At 37.2% G+C, this 21008-nt stretch overlaps 1 protein-coding gene across 1 annotated transcript in view; it reads left to right on the forward strand.

Moving 5' to 3' along the window:
• The window catches only part of Col4a1 (Collagen type IV alpha 1), a 241450-nt gene that overhangs the window by 183288 nt on the left and 37154 nt on the right, over positions 1–21008 (forward strand). The window contains exons 15-17 of the mRNA XM_089104421.1: positions 11862–12128; positions 18763–18888; positions 20768–20885. Coding sequence (XP_088960547.1) covers positions 11862–12128; positions 18763–18888; positions 20768–20885 — 511 coding nt within the window. The remainder of the gene's footprint in view (positions 1–11861; positions 12129–18762; positions 18889–20767; positions 20886–21008) is intronic.

Below are 21008 nucleotides of genomic sequence, written 5' to 3' on the forward strand. Positions count from 1 at the left end.
AGATCCTTTGGCTCATTACCGTTTCATTTCCTTCATAAGCAAACAGGAGCTGCTTCTGACCTTAACTATAAAGCACTAATTTTGTTGTAAGTTGATTCCTTTGCTTCCTTAGACCTACTTTAGTATAGTTCCTAGTATTTTGCCAAGCCTTGGCAGAGTTTGCAATGTAGCAATGGTAATTGAAAGGGGTTAAATCTATCCACTTCAACTGTGGGTCATAAAACTCCAGGTTCAATATTTGGTGACAGACTTCTATGAAAAAAATGCCCAAAAGAAAGAAACAAAGAAAAAGACTTCGGAAATGATAAATAGGATCATTCCCCACCGTAAGCCAAAACCAACTTTGGTTGAATGCATCCCTTAAAAAGTAGCTTCTTGTGAGATATCTCGTCATCATTGATAAGACAGAAATATGACCCTAATTAGTCATGTAAGAAATAGTACTCTATCAAAAGAGTGAAACCACTTGAAAAGCCCGGAGGTTATCACAAAGGCCCCTATAACTGTAGCCAAAGGCCAGGGTCTAACGTTAGATAAATGATAAGGGTATATAATGATAATGTCTATTAGGGACTTGCACTCATCCAGATGTGGCAGATCTAAAGGTCTTTGCACAATCGAAGTACATCTCAATTGTCTTCTGTCCAATCGATGCTAATATTTTCTTACGTACAAGGGTTGAAGCAAAGAAAAAACTGTGATTAGTGTTGATCAATACTTTTATTGAAAAGCCATGGATATTATTTGAAGCGAGCCATCAGCAAGCCCAGTAAAGAACATAAGGTAGCGCTAAATATTATACTCACTGGATTTGATCTTCAAGCTAATTAGTTCGAACAACCGCAAGTACTATTTTATCAGGATTGCTCTACTGTGTATTACTGACAAAAGGAGTAAGCCGAGAATATCCAGCTGATGCAGAAGTGATCTCATCATTATCCGAGAACTTTTAACAGCCAACGGACACCATCTTTACATAAAATTCATTAGGCCTCTCCTCCAGTCAATGCGTTACTTGGCTATCTCAACCCCACGGCTCTTTAAAGAACTACAGAATAGTGTTCGTGATTTGTGAAGCAACAAGAGATCGCCAACTGTCTTCTGCTTTAGTAATCGATCAGGTCTTAATGAGAAATCTCGAAAATAGTGAAGACCTGACAAGAGGCCAGGTCTAGAACCGAGACGTCTACAAGGCTAACTAGTGCACAAACAAACGCTTTGACGCAATTCTTTACTGGCAAGCGCTTTGTGACAAGTGACCATCATCTTAAATCCTCGGTTACTCACTCATATCGACTGGTTACTCACTCGTATGGAGAGGAACGCATCGGATACACTTAAGCTGTTCGATTATATCGTAGATCCAGTTAGGGATGCTAAGAATTTGATTTGCATCTTATCAGGTGAACGAGCTACACCAAACTTGGACGTCGACATGGAACAATCGGACAAAATACGCTCGATTCGATGACTGGTAAATATGTGTTCTTCTTCTATTTTTCGAAAGGAAAGTGCTGAAGTAAATTTGCCACAAAACCATCAGCAGTGGTCAACGGAGAAAACACTGAAATAGTCGCTCCCTGTTATTTCAACGATTCTGTGTTCTGGTGTCAACGAATGGCTCGAATCTAGCCGATAAGCTCAAATATGAGCTATCAAAATTCTCACCTGAACTATTTGAGTCTCTTAATGCTATGTGGCTTGAAGATGAAGCTGCACTGGCAATTGAACTATAGAAGTAGCCCCAAAACGTAGTTTCAACTATCCAAGGAAAACGTGCCACTATATACTCGATAGTGGCTGACTACTTCATGTGGTAGGATGAGACACTTTATTCACTTACGGAGAAGTGGCTATTCGTTACGTAGGTTTTGTGTATATGTATTTCAGGGTAGCTGACGTCGTTTTTGATGGCTATAAAAGTCTCAGCTGATGTCAGGTTTTCAGCAAATATGGAAGAACTCATTGGGGTATATGACAAAGCTATTGCATGCTTGTACAGAGTTAGATCTTACAAATACTCTGAACTCTGGCACCGTCCATCCCTACCAAGAGTAGCCAGTGCGGCTATTGTTGTGCGTCACTAATGCTTTATGCCTATACCGACTGCTACAAATTGTCACTACCTGCAGGTTTATTTTCAAATGATGACATGGACGTGCTCAGCAACAGCTGTAATACCCGAAAAGTGGTGACTGACTGATACCTTTCAAACCATTTACAAAAATAATAAAAAAAATTAAATAAATGGAGCCATTACTAGAAGGCCAGATGATTTGTGCACGGTGGCTCAATTAAAAATTAATTAAAATACATAATCAAAAGACAAAAAGGAAAAGAAAAAAAGTTATATAATACTCACAAAGAACTCATTCTCACCTTGCATCTCGACTGATGAGAAATTCTTTGTCCTGGGATTTAAATGATGAAACCGACTCAGAGCCCCTAGTGCTATCCGGGAGGCTATGACAGAGAGGTGTATTATCTGACGTAACACATGAGCTGACCTCATTGTATCTTTTTTCATTTACTGGCTTATCGGAATTTCTAGTGTCATATGAATGATGAAAAGAATTAGAAGAAAAAATATCCACAGAATATGTTGGTGCACCTTCATTCAGGTATTGGTATCCCAATGCTAGTTACTGGTGATCCTGTAAGTGACCTATGTTCAAAATTTTAAAATGGCTATAAACAAAGAATATATAATTAAAGTTAGCACAATAGACGAATTGCATTGTTTTGAATTACCTGGATTCTTCTATAATTAACATAAAAATTAGTTGCCCAAAGGGCACACCCATATACAATATAGGAATGTGTATTCGTACCATAAATAATCTTTAATCCACCAACCGGCACCAAATTACGAAAACGTTGAAGCAAACCTAGGCCTCTTGCTACCTTAGACGGTACAATATCACTGTGCTTCTTCGAATTCAAACCAAAATCAATAATGATTAAAAGTACTTCTTTTCAAAAATTGGAGTAATAATAGTACCACTAAATGAAATATTATTCGAAGAATTTATCAACACACCAGTACGGGTAGAAATCACATAATAGCTTTTGCTCGCGTTAACGCCTAGAAAATTAAACTAGTAAATGTATTGAAGTACAGCAGGATCTCATTTGCGCGAGCTATGAGATCTAGGAGGTTTTCCTCTGCGATTGGTATTGCCATGTCATTTGGAAATGTTGTAAAAATCCCACCAGGAAGATAAAATTTGTACGTATTAACATACACTAGCAATAAAAGAGGTCCTAAAACAGATCCTTGGGGAACTCCACACTTTACTTAGGATGTAACTCTTGTAGTGTCATTAATTACAACCCGTACCGATCTTCCATGCAACTAGGATCAAAATCACTGAAGACACCCATCCTGAATGCTCACATCACTAAGTTTACGCAGTAATAATTCAAAATTAACCGTGTCAAAAGCCTTTTTAAATTCGATAAAAATTGTTAACAGAATCTTTCCACTTCCAAATTCAAATTCTTATTGATATTGTTAACCAAGTGATCCATTGCATGAATAGTCTAGTGTCCTTTTATAATCCCAAACTGAATATGGCATAGTATGCCCAATGACTCTGGGTAGCCATATAGTCACTTATGCATAGTTTTCTAAAATTTTTTGAAAACAATGGAAGGATTGATATTGGTCTCTAATTAGTCATCTCTTGCTTATTTCCACCCCTATGCAGTGGTATGACTCTTATCTGCTTTACAGTATCTGGTAGTTGGCCCTTTTCTATTAGAATATTAATCAAAAATAAAACACACGTAAGAAATAGCGTGGCTTTGAAAGCTTTAAGGTTGAGTCCATCTATCCCAACAGAGTTAGACTTAGTTATCTTAATAACATTCTCAAGTTCCCGTATAGTACAAGACACAGTAACGATTGTTTTTCCAGGGCTTCTCACATCAATGAACCCTTCACTTACATTCAAATCACTAGACTGAGCAACATCCTTTGTAATGGAAGCCCCAATGTTTAAAAAATATTTACTAGATTCATCATAAATATGCTTTGAATTATCTACTCGTTTTCCATTGACTAAAATTTCATCTATTCACAATCTTTTCGTTCGCCCTTCAATATGTCATTAGTAATCTGCATGGTACCTTTTATATTACCGGATTTTTTGCTAAACTTTTAAGAATACCGATTCTGGATAGAGAATCTCCGCAGAATTTTCCGGTAACTTCGCAGAGTTACTGTTTTCCTCATTCGCTTTAACTTTTACTGTTTTTTTCGCGAATTGGATTACTGATATAAATAATAAAGCTTGTTTCTTTCTTCAATCGTTTCTATTATTGCAGCATTAATCCACGGTTTTATTGGCTCTTTTTTTATTTTCTTCACAGTTTTATCGGGCAACAAGAACAAACTGGTAAATGGGTATTTAAAAACTCATCAAAAACGACTGAGGCATCTTTTTTTCTTCTAAAACTTCCATGACATAAAGCTAATAGTCTCTTGAAATTGTCTCAAATTAGCCTGCTTAAGTCAACTTATTTTCATTTCTTCCCGACTTTAAGAATCCTCGTTACTGAAAGACTTAACTGAACAAATAATAGGGAGATGGTCAGATCCTGGCAAAATCGCTGTGTCCCAAAACGCTTCCCTATGCAGTAAAAATATTGTTGGACGAAACCATCAAATTAAAAAAAAAAAAAAAAAAATCAAGATTCATACCATTACGATGTGATAGGTGAAAATTAAAATCATCCGCATAAACAAAATATCCTCAAAGAACTCCTCAGGAACAGCACTAGGAGGCCGGTATACCAGGCAAAATGGAATCTTTTTGTTTTCTAGCTGCATCTCTACCATAAAAGTTTCAACCTTACAATCCATCCAACAGGTGAAATCACCCCCCCCCCCCTGTACCTTATTCGATCCTTCAGTATGAGAGAAAGTCCATCCCGCTGCATCCCATTTCTAGTTTTTGAAATCAAAGAATAGTCTGTGAAAGAATAAGATGATGTAATGGGGAATCATGGGGCATACACAATGATAAATACCCTGCTACCTTTAAATCCCCACTGATAACATCCACATATTTACTATGCCGCAATGGTTTTAGATTTATATCTTCAACATTGTTCGCAATATTCGACGCCAAAAACTTATCCAATTGAAAAGGGTTACTTTCAAAAAGCCGAAGCTGTGAATTGTGGTCTAAAATATTACTATTTGACAACATTGGATATAATCTTCATAGAGTCTATAATTATGACAGGCCATGGAGGATATCCCTGAAATTTAGCAAAAACAAGATCACCCGATTTGTATAAGCCATATAAAAGCTACTAACTAGTAAGGGGGGTCAGCCGACACTATACACTGATCTAATTAATTCAAACGGTAATCCTTTCTCAAAGTTACAAAACAGTCTTAACAGGTCAAGAGATTGAATGACACTGATTGAAAGAGGCTTTTATCAAACCAATATTTACCCATTGTGAATGATCCATCCCCTGCTCCAGAATTACTTCTCAAACTATTTGAAATAAAAATTTTACGTTTTAGGAGAAATATTTGTTTATGCCACATTATATAACTATTAAAATTGTGTCACTTGTGGTGATGGCAAGGAAAGCCAGAACTCGCCTAGTGGAATTAATCCGGACGGCGCTGCTGAATTAGCCTAGTAAAGTTACGGTTTTGACTCGGCATTTGAGTAACAAACACGTTTTTGGTGCCAAAATGTTAAAGAAATATGCCTGTTAACATATCCAAAAGCTCTCGAAATTACCAGTGTAGAAGTATAGCATTTTTTCAAGGAATAGAAGGGGGAGAAAATTACCAGTCCCATGAAAATTCCAGTCCCGTGAACTCGGAAATGAACAAATTATTGAGCTCCTATATTTATTTCAGTCCAACTTCAGAGTTGGGAGGGGGCTTGAAATTTTACTTATAAAGATGTTTTACGTTATAAGTTGTTCCTGGTTTTCGGGGCTACGCTGTACAGATCTATACAGACCATTTTTTTCAATTAATTAAAAAAAATTTCCACAAAATAAGTTTTTTAAAAAAAAGTAAAGAACTCCATTAAACCAAAATGAGCAAAAATAAAATAAAATAATCTGCCAAGCGTGAAACTACCGCAAATCAGCATCAATAAATAAATGAAACCCAAAACGAACAGAAATTACAATAAATAACCAAGTCAAACTCAGAACGAGCAGAAATTAACAGGATTAGGGCTCATACCCCTATGCATTCCCAAGGCCAGAACATAATTTGCACTTTACTGAAAAAATATAAATGTTTTTACTTTTATAACTTTAATAAATCAAATAATATTAACATTTTAAGTGCTAAAATATCAGTTTATGTATATTAAACTGACAATGCTCATTCATTTGTATTTTGTCCGTAAATTACAAATATTGCTCTGGTCTTGGGGAGATATAGGGGTAGGGTTTTGCGCCCTACTCATGTTAGTTTCTGCTCATTTTTAGTTCGACTCGGTTATTTATTTTAATTTCTGTTCGTTTTTGGGTTTCATTTATTTATCGATGCTAATGTGTGGTAGTTTCACGCCTGGTAGATTATTTGATTTTATTTTTGCTATTTTTTTGTTTCATGAGTTTCTTTACTGTTCTCTGAAAAACTTATTTTGTAGAAAAACTTTTTTTAACCAATTTATTTTCGTTTTATATTGACAAAGTCCTTTCAGGGAAAAATGAAACACTACATTAAATCTTTTTGTTTTAATACTTTACAGTTTCGCCTGCTATTTGTATACCGGAAACAAATTTTTAGCAGATTTCAACAACACACACCCTTTTAAAATCCGAACAAAAATATTACTATTTAATTTAGTTTCATACCTGCTCCAGTGGACCTGAAATGGAAAACTTGATACCATTCGCAAAAAAATCTGTTTACTTTCTTTGATAGCTTGGATACACTTACGTTATTTTGATTTGATTAAATTTTAAGAGCAGAAGTCACCCCGAAAGTTTGAACATAATACCCTCAGTCGTTCTTGGGATACTGCTGAGATGCCTTATTAGGAATTAGCATTATCACAGTGTATTTTGACTTAATCTTAAGGCAACATTTAGTTTTTAAAATTATTGGAAAATTGGGTGGGTGGGCGTGGGAGTGGAAGGGGGATTAGTTGCCCTCCAATCACTTTCGAATATTAAAAAGGGCATCAGCCCTTTCTATTTTCAATCGAATTTCCAATCGAATGAGCCCTATTGGACACGACAACGCTTTCTATAAACATCTTATATGCCCCCAGGGAATAAATTACAACCCTTACCCTAAGGTCTGTTAGGGTGGTTGTCATCCTCTAAGACCGAATTTCCAGAGCTTTCAACTACGTTAAACAAAATGGCTATCTTAAAATTTTAATTAGATGTGTTTGGAGAAAAGGTGGGCATGAAAGGGATAGTAGTCGCTCTCCAATCACTACTAACTGTTAAAAATGTCCCTATCCGTTTTAATTTCCAATCAAAAAAGCCCTGTTAAAGCTTCTAGGGTAAAATTTTCAATAAAAATCTCATCTGCCCCCCACGGCAGAGCTTACAACCCTTACCCTGTGTGCTGGGGGGGGGGAGTGTCATGCTCAAAGACATAATTTCAAGAACTTTCCCCTACCTTCAACAAAATGGCTATCTGAAAATTTTGATTGGATGTGTTTGGAGGAATGGTGGGCGTGAGAGGGGGATTAGTTACCCTCCAATCACTTTCGACTATTACAAAGGGCACTAGCCTTCTCAATTTCGAATTGAATGAGCCCCTTTTGAAGTTTTACGACAACTCTATCTATAAGAACCTTATATGCCCCCAGGGCAGAACTTAGAATCTTTGCCCTTGGGGCTCTGGGGGGTTTGTCATCCCTAGATACATAATTTCCAGAACTTTCGACTACATTGAACATAATGCCTATTTCTAAACTTTGATTGAATGTTTTTGAGGAAATGGTGGGCGTAAGAGGGGGGTTAATTACTCTCCGCTCTTTTTCGACTATTAAAAAGGGCAATTTCAGTTTCTAATCAAATGAGCCTTTTTTGAAATTTCAATAACATATGCAACCAGGGCATAACTAACAGCCCGTGGACTGAGGACTCTGAAGGAGTTTCTATCCCCAAAAAAATAGCTTCCAAAACTTGTAATTATATTGAATAAACTGAACGTCTACAACTTTTAACTTTATGTGTCTTGGGAAGCGGTGGGTGAGAGAGGGGCATCAATGGCTATCCATTCATTGTTAACTATAAAAAACGGCACTAGCCATTTCAATTTTCAATTGACTAATCCGTTTTGAAGCTTCTACGCTTTCAATAAAAACCTTAAACATCCCCAGGGCATAACTTACAGCCCTTACCCTGAGGGCTATTGAGGACGGGAGGGGTTGTCATCCTTAAAAACCTATTGTCAAAAACTTTAAACTACGTTGAACAAAATGGCTATCTAAAATATTGATTGGATGTGTTTGGAGAAAAGATGGGCGTGAGAGGGGGGTTAGTCTCAAATCTTTTTCGACTATTAAGCACTAGCCCTTTGAATTTCTAATCGAATGAGCACTTTTTCAAGTTTCCATGACAAAGATTTCAATAAAAACCTTATATGCCCCCAGGGCCTGACTAACAACCCTTGTCCTGAAGACTGTGGGAGGAGTGCCCTGTTCAGAGGTATAATTTCCTGAACTTCAAACAGCGTGAGACAAAATGGTCGCCTCCAAAATTTTTAGTGGATGTGTTTGGGGAAATGGTGGGTGTGTAAGAGGCGGTAATTGCTTTCCAATCACTTTCGACTATTAAAAAGGGCACTAGTCATTTCAATTTCCAATCGAATGAGCCCTTTTTGAAGTTTCTATGACAACGGTATTAAAACCTTATATGCCCCCTGGGCATAATTTACAACCCTTGCTCTGAGGGCTGTGGGGGGGGTTGTCATCCTCAAAGACCTAATTTCCAGAACTTAACACTCCGTTGAATTAAATGGCTATCTCAAAATTTTGATTGGATGTGTTTGGGTAAAAGGTGGGCGTGAGGGGGAGGGTTGTTGCCCTCTAATCACTTTCGCCTATTAAAAAGGGCAATAGCCCTTTGAATTTCCAATCGAATGAGCCTTTTTTGAAGTTTCTACGACAACGCCTTGCATAAAATACCTTATATTCCCCCAGGGCATAACTTAAAACCCTTGCCTTAAGGGTTTTGGGGGACTGTCATCAAAAACATAATTTCTATCTGGAAATCAACTACGCTGAACAAAGAGACTATCTCAAAATTTTGATTGGATGTGTTTCAGGAAATGGTGGGCGTGGAAGGGGTGTTAGTCGCCTTCCAATCACTTTCGAATATCAAAAAGGATACAAGCCACTCCAATTTCCAATTAAATGAGCCCTTTTCGAAGTTTCTACGACAACTTCTTCGATACGAAGTGCCCTGCTCTAAAGGGAAAAAATTAATAAATAATACATTGTGCCAACATCGTTCTTATTTGCCCCCAGGGCATAAATTACAACCCTTGTACTGAGGGCTCTGAGGGGGTTATCATCCTAAAAGACCTAATCTCCAGAACTTTCCACTACGTTGAACAAAATAGATATCTCAAAATTTTGATTGGATGTGTTTTGGAAAATGGTGGGCGTGAGAGGGGCGTTAGTCGCTATCCAATCACTTTCAACTATGAAAAAAAGGCACTAGCCCTTTTAATTTCCAATCGAATGAGCCTGTTTTGAAGTTTCTACGACAACGCCTTCTATAGAAACCTTATATGCCCCCAGGGCATAACTTATAATCCTTGCTCTGAGGGTCGTGGGGGATTGCCCTACTCAAAAACATATTTTCTATCTTGAAATCAACTACGCTGAACAAAATTGCTATCTCAAAATCTGTATTGGATGTGTTTGGGGGAATGATGGGTGGGGGGGGGGTAGTTGCCCTCCAATCACTTGCTACTATTAAAAAGGACACTAAAACTTTCAATTTCCAATGGAATGAGCCCCTCTTGAAGTTTCTATGACTACCCCTTCCATACGAAATGCCGTGCTCTAAAGGAAAAAAAATAAATGACACATTGTGCCCAGATTGTTCTTATATGCCCCCAGAACACAACTTAAAATCGTTTCCCCGAGGATCGTGGGTGAGTGTCCTCCTCAAAAACATATTTTGTATCTCGAAATCAACTACGCTGAACAAAATGGCTATCTAAAAATTTTGATTGGATGTGTTTGGGGGAATGATGGGCGTGGGGAGGGGGTTTAATTGCCCTCTAATCACTTTCGACTATTAAAAAGGGCACTAGCCACTCCAATTTCAGATCTAATGAGCCCTTTTCGAAGCTTCTACGACAACTCCTTCGATACGAAGTGCCCGGGTATGGAGGAAAAATAAAAAAACATTGTGCCCACGTCGCTCTTTACTTAGGCAGCGCTATCACGCTGCCTATGATTGGTTTCAACAATGCACCTTGACTTTCTCGATCCCGTCTTTGCTGTTGTACTGGGAGGAGAAAGAAAGGAATATAACAAGATTACCATCATTAACTCCATTCTTGAATTTGACTAATTCGTTTGTCATTTTATAAATAAGCATGAAAAGTAACAGCTAAAAAAAACAAGAAAAAAACAAACAAAATAAACAGGAACACTCTAATTACAAATTGGTTTTAATTACTTGGGTTCTAAAATAATCACAACTTCATTTTCAATTACTAGGGTATCAAGTAAAATGCAGAATTTGCGTTAATCAGAAGAATTATCGTCAAAGAGATCACAACTCTCCAGAGAAATTTTAAGGCAGCTTGTCCCATGACAGTGTCAACAAGTTGGCCTAATAGTGAAAAAATGGTCACTATGGCCATTGAAATCACCTGTACAGCTGCAGTGAGTGAGTTTGAGAAGTCTTTCAAGAGCAGACGATGAATTATTCATAATGGTTATATCCACACTATAGACTATGTCCACAATATCAGTGCCTGAGGCCTTGCCATTTCTTAATCCTTTGAGTATAAAAAAAACATGTTTTTTCAAAAATATGTAATAAATGATTTGGGGAGGGGGGCTATATACCCTCTAATATTTTTGGTCACTTAAAATGGGCACTAGAACTTTTGATTTCCAATTAAATGAGCCCTCTCCCGATCTTCTATGATTACTGGTTCAGTGCGATCACCTCTGGGGAAAAAAACGAAAAAAACAACAAAAAAACATGCCATCGTGATCTTTCGTGTGGCAAAAAATGTATTTTGTACACAGGAGCTTGATACCTCTACAGTAGGTTTCTCTGGTATGCTGAATCTGATGGTGTGATTTTCATCAAGATCACTTGATGTTTTTGGTGTGTATTCCCCCTTCTTAGAAAATTGAGCAAATTTTTTCAGACTCGTAACTTTTGATGGGTGAAATTGAACTTGATGAATTTTAGGCTATATATTTTGAATGAACAACAAAATTTAATTCTTTTGATGTTTCAATTGTTATCAATACTCTGTTTCTATGATGTTCGGTTACTATTGAGCCGCGTCCTTACTTACAGTTCGTTATAACGAACTGTTTGTCTGTCTCTATAAGTCATACTTTTAGCATTCAAGGGTTCTTACTCACAATAGTTTGGTATTAGCATGATGTGATTGCTTTGTTTAGCTAATTCTTTTTTGTTGTTAGTACTTACGTTAGTAAAGCTATGTTTGTCTTGTATTTATCATGACGGGAAGCTTACAAAGAATGACTATTAGGTTAGGCTAGGGGCCCGAAAAATGGGGTAGTTTTCTTGACGTTGTTGGTTGATTTTCTGACGTCGTCCAGCTGATAACAGCCATTTCTTTATAAATCTCTTGTATTATTATTAGTGTGATTATAACTCAGTTTTCTTTATTATTACAGGTCAAAAGGGTGAAGCAGGCATTCCACAATATGGGCCGAAAGGTAATCCAGGATACTCAGGTGAAAAAGGAGAAAAGGGTCTTCCAGGTCTGGGTGGAAAACCTGGTGCCCTCGGACTTCCTGGACCTATAGGGAATCCAGGCGCCAAGGGAGATATTGGACTTCCTGGACTCAAAGGCTTACCGGGCATGAAAGGTGACAAAGGTGATTTTGGACCAATCGGGCCGCCAGGACCTTTAGGACCTCAGGGACCAAAGGGATCGAAAGGTGAGTCATTATCATCCCGTTTTGTAACCTCTAGAAGCTATGAACTACCTCTCCTACGCTAATACTGATTCCCACACAGTGTAGGACATAGTTCAGATGCTTGACAAAACTGCCGAAAGATACTAAAGTAGCTACCATTTCTTGAAATACATTATATTCAAATCAATATTATTTTTAGCTTTTAATTTAATTTGTCAAATAGCCCCTATGAAAAAGGTCACGGGAAGGGTATTCGGTTTTATGCTACCAATTCTTGCATACCGTTGTGTTTTGTCAGACACTATAATCTTTCTAATTGATAGTAAAGAAAAAAATAGATTATTGAATTCAGAATTGAAATTTAAAATGTGTAAATTATATTTTTTTCAGCAGTCAACCTTTCATCATCATCATCAAGGGTTTTGAGTTCCCCTTTGTGTTGAACACCTTGGGAACCAAATCACTGTTTTATATATATCACTTCACATAACTTAAATGTTTTTATAGAGTCAAGTCTTTTCCAATTTTCTTAAAGAATTCTATTACAATTCTGACTATTTTCAGGTTGTCTTCTAAGTCATTCAGCCCTCCAAGAATGGAGTGCAAACTTATGGGGTCAGGCCTCCCTCTGAAGAAAGCATATATCTTGTCTCTTTGCTCCTGATACTCCTCGCAATCCAATATTAAATGTTCCACAGACTCTTCTTCCGAAAAAGTCATGCAATTGCTGTCTTCACCGTAAAATCTACCTCTGTAGTTATTCGTGCCGCAGTGACCTGACCTCAATCTGAACAGTAGGCGTCCTTCGTGTCTGCTAAGTTTTTTATAAATTGACTTTTCGAACTTCCCATGCAGCTCGCTTGTAACAAATAAATTGCTGGTCTGATCTCTCACATTCTCAAAGCTTTCTCGTAATACAGCTTTACGCTCACATTCCAATTGACTGATCACTATGGGGGTAGAGCAATTACGAATCATTCCTTCTGTGGCTACATGTTTGGCTTTACTATCTGCCAATTCATTGCCATTTAGTCCCACATGTGATGGAACCCACTGCAATGCCACTCTCCTTAATTCCATCAGCATCAACGACTTTGAATAACCTTCAGCTATTTCTCCTGATTTGCACCGATGTGCCTGGAATGACTTAATGGCAGAAATCACAGCTTTAGAGTCAGAACATATCAATATGCCAAAATATTCCTCGTGCACTTCTGATAATGAAAACCCAAGTGCTTCTGCAAGAGCTACTGCTTCTGTTTGGAAAACTGATGCTTTACTGGGAAGTTTAAACTGTTTTGAAACATTCATTTTAGGGACGAAAAATGCAGCACCAACCATCCCTTCATTTTTTGATCCATCTGTATAAATGTCTAAGTATCCTTGATACTTTTCTAACTTCCATATCCAGAAACAGGTATTCCAATCTAAGTTATTAGTCTGCTTAAAGTCCAAACCACATACTACAGATTTCTCTTTCCAAGGAGGTGGTAGCACCACTTGAGGTAATCTTAACATATCAGTAAACTTCAGTTAAATTCCATGAGGTTTTGCAATACTGTCACATTGTTCAAATATATTTGCCTGGAACCTCTTATTTTTGGGGTTTGCAGTGAAGATTCTTCCTTGTTTTATAACTCTTGACTTCAAAGGGTTGGTTTTATCAGCTATCCATAATCTTTGCAAATACTTCAATACACTTATTTTCCTTCTAGTCTCAAGTTCCGGTAGACCACTTTCAGATAGTAGGAATATCACTGGTGTTGTTTTTCTTGCTCCAAAAGCAATTCGAACAGCAGAATTTTGTATTACATCCAGCCTTTTTAATGTTGAATGCGGTCCACACCCATATATCACTGAAGCATATTCAATTTTAGGTTGAATTTACTTCACATAAAACTCCAATAACATATCTGCCTTCATCCCCCATGAGTATGAAGTGAGCAACTTCATAATATTCAATCTCTTACATACATGCAGCGCAAACCATTTCAACATGTGGGTACCAACTCAGTTTGCCAGTAATTACACACCCAGGGACCTTAGTCTGTTTCACGTACTCAATAGGATTACCATTGAGATAAAGTATGGGTAATTTCGTTATTTTCTTTCTAGTAATCACCATCATCTTAGATTTGTGAGGGGAAAATTTCAAATCGATTCCCTTGGCCCAATGTTCCATTTGTTGTAATGTGGATTTAACAACCTCCATTGTCTCTTCTAGTGTTCTTGCTACTGCCCAAAAAGAATTATCGTCAGCAAATATCATCCCTTTCGACTCTCCATTCTCAATCGGTATGTCATATTCTGCAATATTATAATAATCAGGACCAATTGCTCATCCCTTTGGAACCCCACGCCTTCTTCTTAATATAATACTAGACTCTACAGAGCCAACTCTAACAGTGTCTTCTCTTCCTGTCAAATAGTTCTCAGTAACAGCTAATGTCCTTCCTCTGATTCCAGCTTCCATAACCCCACTCAATATCTGACGATGCACCATTGAATCAAAAGCACCATTCACATCCAAATGGACAATAACCATAATCCATCCGTTCTGCAATGCATAAAGGGCATCTTGTTTAAAACAGAGCAGGTTTTCAACTGTGCTTTTCTTTCTCCTAAAACCACACTGGATATCTTTTAGAAAACCCCTCTTTTCTATCTCCCAATTTATCCTCCTTTTTATCATTCTTTCAAAAACTTTACCTAGTACTGGTAACAGTGTGATAAATCGATAGTTTTCTATTTTTGACATATCCTTACCAGGCTTAGGTATCATCACGGCCTGGCCTTTTTTCCAAATAGTAGAGAACACTCCACTGTCCCAAGCAAGGTTCATTACTTCCAATAATGCATCCATCCATTTATTAGGCATTGCTTTCACGAATCGTGAATGAATCATATCAGTGCCTGCGGAAGTATCTGGAAGACTCGTCACAATATTTTCCAACTCTTTCATGGTAAATGGCTGGTTATAGGGTTCATCGTTACCAACTTTACTAAGTCTTCTTACTTTTGCTGTTGATCGTGCTACCTCATCATGAAAGGGATCTTCTCTTCAGATAGTCTTTAATAAATGCTTTGCACCTCCATTGGCTTTTTCTAAAGCACTAATCAATATCTTGTTTTCAAAAGTAAGGGGGGGGGGTTTCCTGTCTTATCACCTTTTACTTTCATATTCTTTATAAACTGGTAAACTTTAGACACTGGCTTCCTAAAGTCCAGACTTTCAACAAATTCTCTCCAACTTCTACGTTTTGCCTCAATCACACATTTTTTAAACTTGGCGTAAGCCTTTCTAACTGCAACATAATTCTCGACTGTAGATATCCGCCTGTAGATGTTTTGCTGGCACTTTAACTCCTTTTTGAACTGACTGCACTCCTCATTCCACCACTTAGAATAATTCCTTGTGGTTTCACATCCATCAGACATGGGTATAGAGTTTTTGGCTGCTATTATGATTTCATCTTGAATAGCTTTCACTTGGTCATCCAAGGACTGTGCTTGCTGCACACTTTGTTTAATGTCCATATTTTCAAGTTGACAATGAAATTCCTTCCAATTTGCCTTTCTAATTCTAAATCTTGGAATGCTAGTTATTTGCTGTGGACATGGCTTATCCACGTGTACTAACAATGGAAAATGATGACTCTACAATGTAGAATCTTTTACCACCTCAACATCTACTTTGTTTCATAATTGAGTCTTTGTAAACACCAAGTCTATAGTTGAGTAAGTGCTGAATTGCAAATTACTTCTTGTATATAAACCCTTAGGAGTGGCCAAGAATACATCTTGTTCAAGTAAAAATTGTTCTATAGTTTTCCCAGAGTCATTAATTAAGTCACATCTGCACCACATTTTACTGTGCGCATTAAGGTCTCCAACTATTAAAAGTTCTTCTGCTTTAGGTACCTCATCAAAAATTCCAGCTGCTAAGGAAGCAACTTCCTTGTTGTTACTGCTTGGATTGTAAATATTCACATTGTTGATCACAGTTTTTGAGTCCAGATATAATTTACATCCAATTACCTCCACTTCTTCTGAAGGCTCATCACCATTATCAATGTCCCACTGTTCATAATGCACATCTGTACGGATTGCAATCATAACACCTCCTCCATTCTTTGTTATTCTGTCTTTCCTTATTATATTAAATCCATGATATCCTATTTTAATGTAAGGTTTAAGCTATGTCTCTTGAATGCATATGACATCCACTTTCTCTTTAATCGCATAATGGCATACCATGTCCTTCTTCTCCTTCATCACTGAACATGCATTCCAAGAAAGTAACTTTAAAGTCATTTGACAATACATTTGCTTCTTATTGCTTCACAATCAATTGGTCCCATATTTAATTCATTGATAAATGAACAAAGTTTTTCCACTTTTTCGAGCAGGGGAAGGCTGGCCATATCTAACAAATCTGGGGATAATAATAATCCAACAAGAATTTTTGTAACTGTGTCTGATACTCTTCTAGATATGTCTTGTTTGGTTCCTTGGTTTGGAAGACCACTACGCTGTGTTGAGTTTGCACTGTGAATTTGGTTACTGTGAACAGCTTGGGCATATGTTCTGTAAATAACTTGTGCTCTCCTATATCCCATGTTATATTTTTCTGCCATTTCCAGAATATTTCTATTTTGCTGTCTAATTGGACACTCCTTTGATGTTGAAGAATGGCAGCCTTTACAATTGGCACATTTGTAAAATTTAACTTTTTCTGCAGGATCAATGTTTTTGAGGGGACAATTCACAGACTCGTGCTTTCCACAGCACCTCAAACAGACTGGCTCATTTGCTCTACAATTGTTCTGTACATGGCCATAACGCTGGCATTTAAAACACTGGAGAATTCTACGATTGTATACAAAAACTTATTTTTTCCTTCCACAGCACAATACACGGGGTGGCTTAAATTTGCCTTTAAAAACGACCATGACCGCATAACTATCCTCAAGTTTCTTTAAATCCCGGTTATATCTCTTTTGACGAATTACTTCTGTAATCTCAACAGATGACTATGCATTCTTTAAGTTGTTCATTGCTTAGATACAAGGGCACTCCCTTGATGATTCCTCTTTTGATACATTCCTTCTTTTTTCCCCTCACTGATACACCTCCAATTGATTGTATTTTCATTACTTTTTCAGCTTCTTCATTGTCGTTGACATGAACTATCAACACATTCTATTCTCTATTTGATTCAAATTCGAACTTGATGGGAAAAACATTCTCCTTTAAACATTTCGATATTGAAAAATCATCTGCTAGTTTCTCATTTTTATCTGTCACTTCAAGTAAGAGTGGAATTTGATTCCACTCTTACTTGAAGCAATTCATTCAACGGAATCTCACTTTGACCAGAAACTTCTGCTTCTAATTCTTGCCTTTTTACTATACTTTGAAAATTCTCTACTGGGGACCTCACACGTTTTCTTCCCAAAGATGGATTCAAACCCAGACTTGGGAATCTAGTCTTTTCATTCACTCTGCCATTGGTTAATCCTTCTGCCAACGTTGGATTTACACTTAACATATCCTCATCAGAATCCTCTGATAATGGTGGAAATTTATTATTGTTATCAAGCACCTGGAACCTGTTTTTAACAGGTAAATTATATCCACTCATACTAAGCGCACTGAGTCGTCCATTAGAGTCACTAACTGGGATATGCAAAACTTGCTGCTGAGGCTGGAACTGTCTCTCCTGGGGAAAATGGGCTGCCTGAAACTGGCTGTATGGCATTGGAGCTCTAATATACTGCACAGTGCTTCTATACTGCCCTCCAGCACTGATATTCGGTTGTATGATCATATAGGGTGGAGTAGGATAAGCTCCAGGAATTAGTGGACCCCCCTCTTGGAGGTCTTGGCTGCTCATATTGTCGCTTTCAACTTTAATACCACTATTCAACTTACTTTCCTTCAGTTTACAGTCTTCTTAACCATCAAAATCACCAAAAATCTCAAAAGAATCCAAAAGCACGTGTTCACAGGAAGAATGCAACGTTGCCACTGATTTCTCCATGTCTTTTTGCAAGATGTTATATTTCTAATGGGCAGTCAACCTTTAATAACCGTCTGCAGAACTTTCAAAACTGAGAATAATTGCTGAGACGTCAGAGAAGGGTAAATAATTCAAGAAAACTGACCATGCATAAGTTATTGGGATGTTTCAATGGCTGCATACCCTTCTCAGACTGGTTTTTGCTGAGTTTAATGTAATAATTTATTAAACTTTGAAACTGCTAAAGACTACTAGTCCATATTAGATGATCTTGAAATTTTTTACTTCCTATATAAATGAGGTTGTTCGCACACTGCCTTTTTTTATACACCTTGTAGCAGCAAAGTTGTTTTTTGTACATCCAATCTTTCAAAAACTATAGACAAGAAAAATACTAAATTTCCTCCAAAATTTTTTATATTTATTTATGCCAACGTAAAGAGAGCGTATCCACATTGAAAATAAATTAATGCGGTAATCTAATTGATTTGACCAGATATCGATCCGTAAGGCCGCTTCTCTCCCCGCCCCCCCCCCTCATTTTGAAAGTATTTTATTATTTGCTTCTAGCAACTGACTCTTTACTAAATATATCATTTGCTATTTTTTACTGATATATTATTTAATTTTTAGGCGATTCTGGTTTGCCTGGAGACGCTGGTCGTTCTGGTTTACCAGGATTCCCGGGTATGAAAGGTGACACTGGTCCAACTGGTTTTCCTGGGCAAAAGGGTATTCAAGGTCCTCCTGGAATGCCAGGTAAGTTTTACTGTATCTTAGATGTACAATCCATAAATTAAGCCTAATCTACTTGAAAAGTCTGTAGACTCTATAAGGACTTAATATTTTATTTCATACTCGCCAAAGAACCAGTCTGACAACACTCATAAAAAGAAAAAAAGCCGTAACGGATACTCTTTTATGAAGACCTGAGAAACAAACATACTTCCCCCATCTCCAAACAGAAAAAAAGTCCCCGCCACCCCCCCCCCCAAGACAAAGAGACAAAATGACAGACTTAGAACAAAATAGGGTATTCTTACCAGCGTTACTCACTTGCCTTTAAGCAAAAAAAAATCTACGCAAAAAAAATTCCCCCTTTGATTGCAGAAACCAGCTGACACACCATAAAAATTCTCCAGGGAGGTTTATGAAATTCAGATAGTACGATCACGCCAATGTTTTCAGAGCAGGGGTTGGTTGGATGTTGTGGAGACTTAAGGATTATGTTGCTAGTGTTCCTCATTCAAAGGCTGTTAATATTCCCGTCAACGTTTACTGACGTAAGTACTTTCTACGTTCTCTTTCCTGTCAGATAAGAAGCAGTACAATTTGCCATATATTCCAAAAATTAAAAACTGACAGGGGAGAAGCCAATTCTTTGATTTTGAGCTGTCTTTTGGGTCAAACTTCTTTCTTTCTATGTTGATCACACGCTCCCTTAGTCTCCCTCTTTAGTTAGCATTTCTTCTAGAACCTGTTGAGCATAGAGCTTTGTTACAATTTTTAAGATTCCTAAGCAGTAGTGTCGAAATAAAATAATTTTATGTCCTTTTTTTCAATCTTGCAACTTGAAAAAGTGCTCTAGGAGAAATCCTTACTGTCAAAAACCTCCTGTGCAAACAGGGCAACCACTTTTAGGGTGTGTACAATGGACTGTTTCAATTACACCTACTTTTAATCTAGGGAATAATTTTTGCCATGGCCATGGAAAATTTGATAATTTAATTTTGGCCATGGAGCCTTTCGTGGGGGGAACAAGAATAGTGTATTTCCAACCTGTATTTATTGGTGAATAAAACTCTGAATCTCTGAATTATGGCAACAAATAAAAGCAATTATACCAATGTTCGGGCTGAACTGTACATGTAAATATAGAAGTATGCGTAAATGAGTTACAAGTTTTAGTCAAATGGTAACAATTGTTGATGAGGTTCCTATTCATCAGAAAAAAAAAACATGCATAAGAATTCATATTATTTTTTATTTGTGTCTTTCCTAGCAGCCTTTTGTGTTGAACTTTCTTCCCTCTTTCTCTATCTATTTCTCTCTCCCCCTTTTTGTTATTCATTATAGCTATAACACAGTTGTAGATGCTATTAATAGTATTTTGAATAGGTAGTTTGGAAATCAAATAAGCATCTGGCCTTTTCCCCATTTTGTTTTGCAGCCTCTAGCCACTCTAAGGCTATTTAATTCTAGTGATAAAACTGTTAATTGAGAAAATTTGACATTTCTCAGGATCAGAATCGGTTTTTGGAAAGTTTTTCAAATTCTCGAAATGATTTTACTGCTAAATTTAAATTTAACTATAAAATTATTTATTTGGTTTCCATTTATTATTCAAATATACTATTAATTGGACTTTCGACGTACCTTCAATTAAAGATGCGCTAATGTACACTTTCTGAGTTTACTAAAATGTACACTTTCTGAGTTTACGCCTTGGAAGACAAGCAGTTCAAAATATTCGTAATATTCAAGTCAAGAAACCGATGTCACTTCTCCCCAATTCTTTTAGTAAGATAATATGCCTTTGTGGCAATAACAATCGATTTAGAACACAGAGTTGATACAATTAAGCTGGAATCATAACAAATTTCTGAAGTGCTTTTACTTGAAGCTTTTTACTTTTTAGGAATCCCTGGTGAGCCAGGTTTGGATGGAAGAGAAGGACCGATTGGCGAGAAAGGTCTACCAGGGCCACCAGGACCAGAGGGACCCCAAGGCCCTCCTGGACCCATGGGAAGAACAGGGTATGTAGTCATGGACATTATCTTATCAAATTCACTCACCTCGAAAGTCTAGTCTTAAGGGTAACTAAGGACATGATTATCCCCTGTAATTGAAAAAGCTCAAACTATATTGAAGAACTAGAC

This window comes from Artemia sp. Qi Xiang Cuo, chromosome 18 (genome assembly GCF_049724085.1).
Source record: "Artemia sp. Qi Xiang Cuo chromosome 18, ASM4972408v1, whole genome shotgun sequence".
Taxonomy (NCBI): Eukaryota; Metazoa; Arthropoda; class Branchiopoda; order Anostraca; family Artemiidae; genus Artemia; species Artemia sp. Qi Xiang Cuo.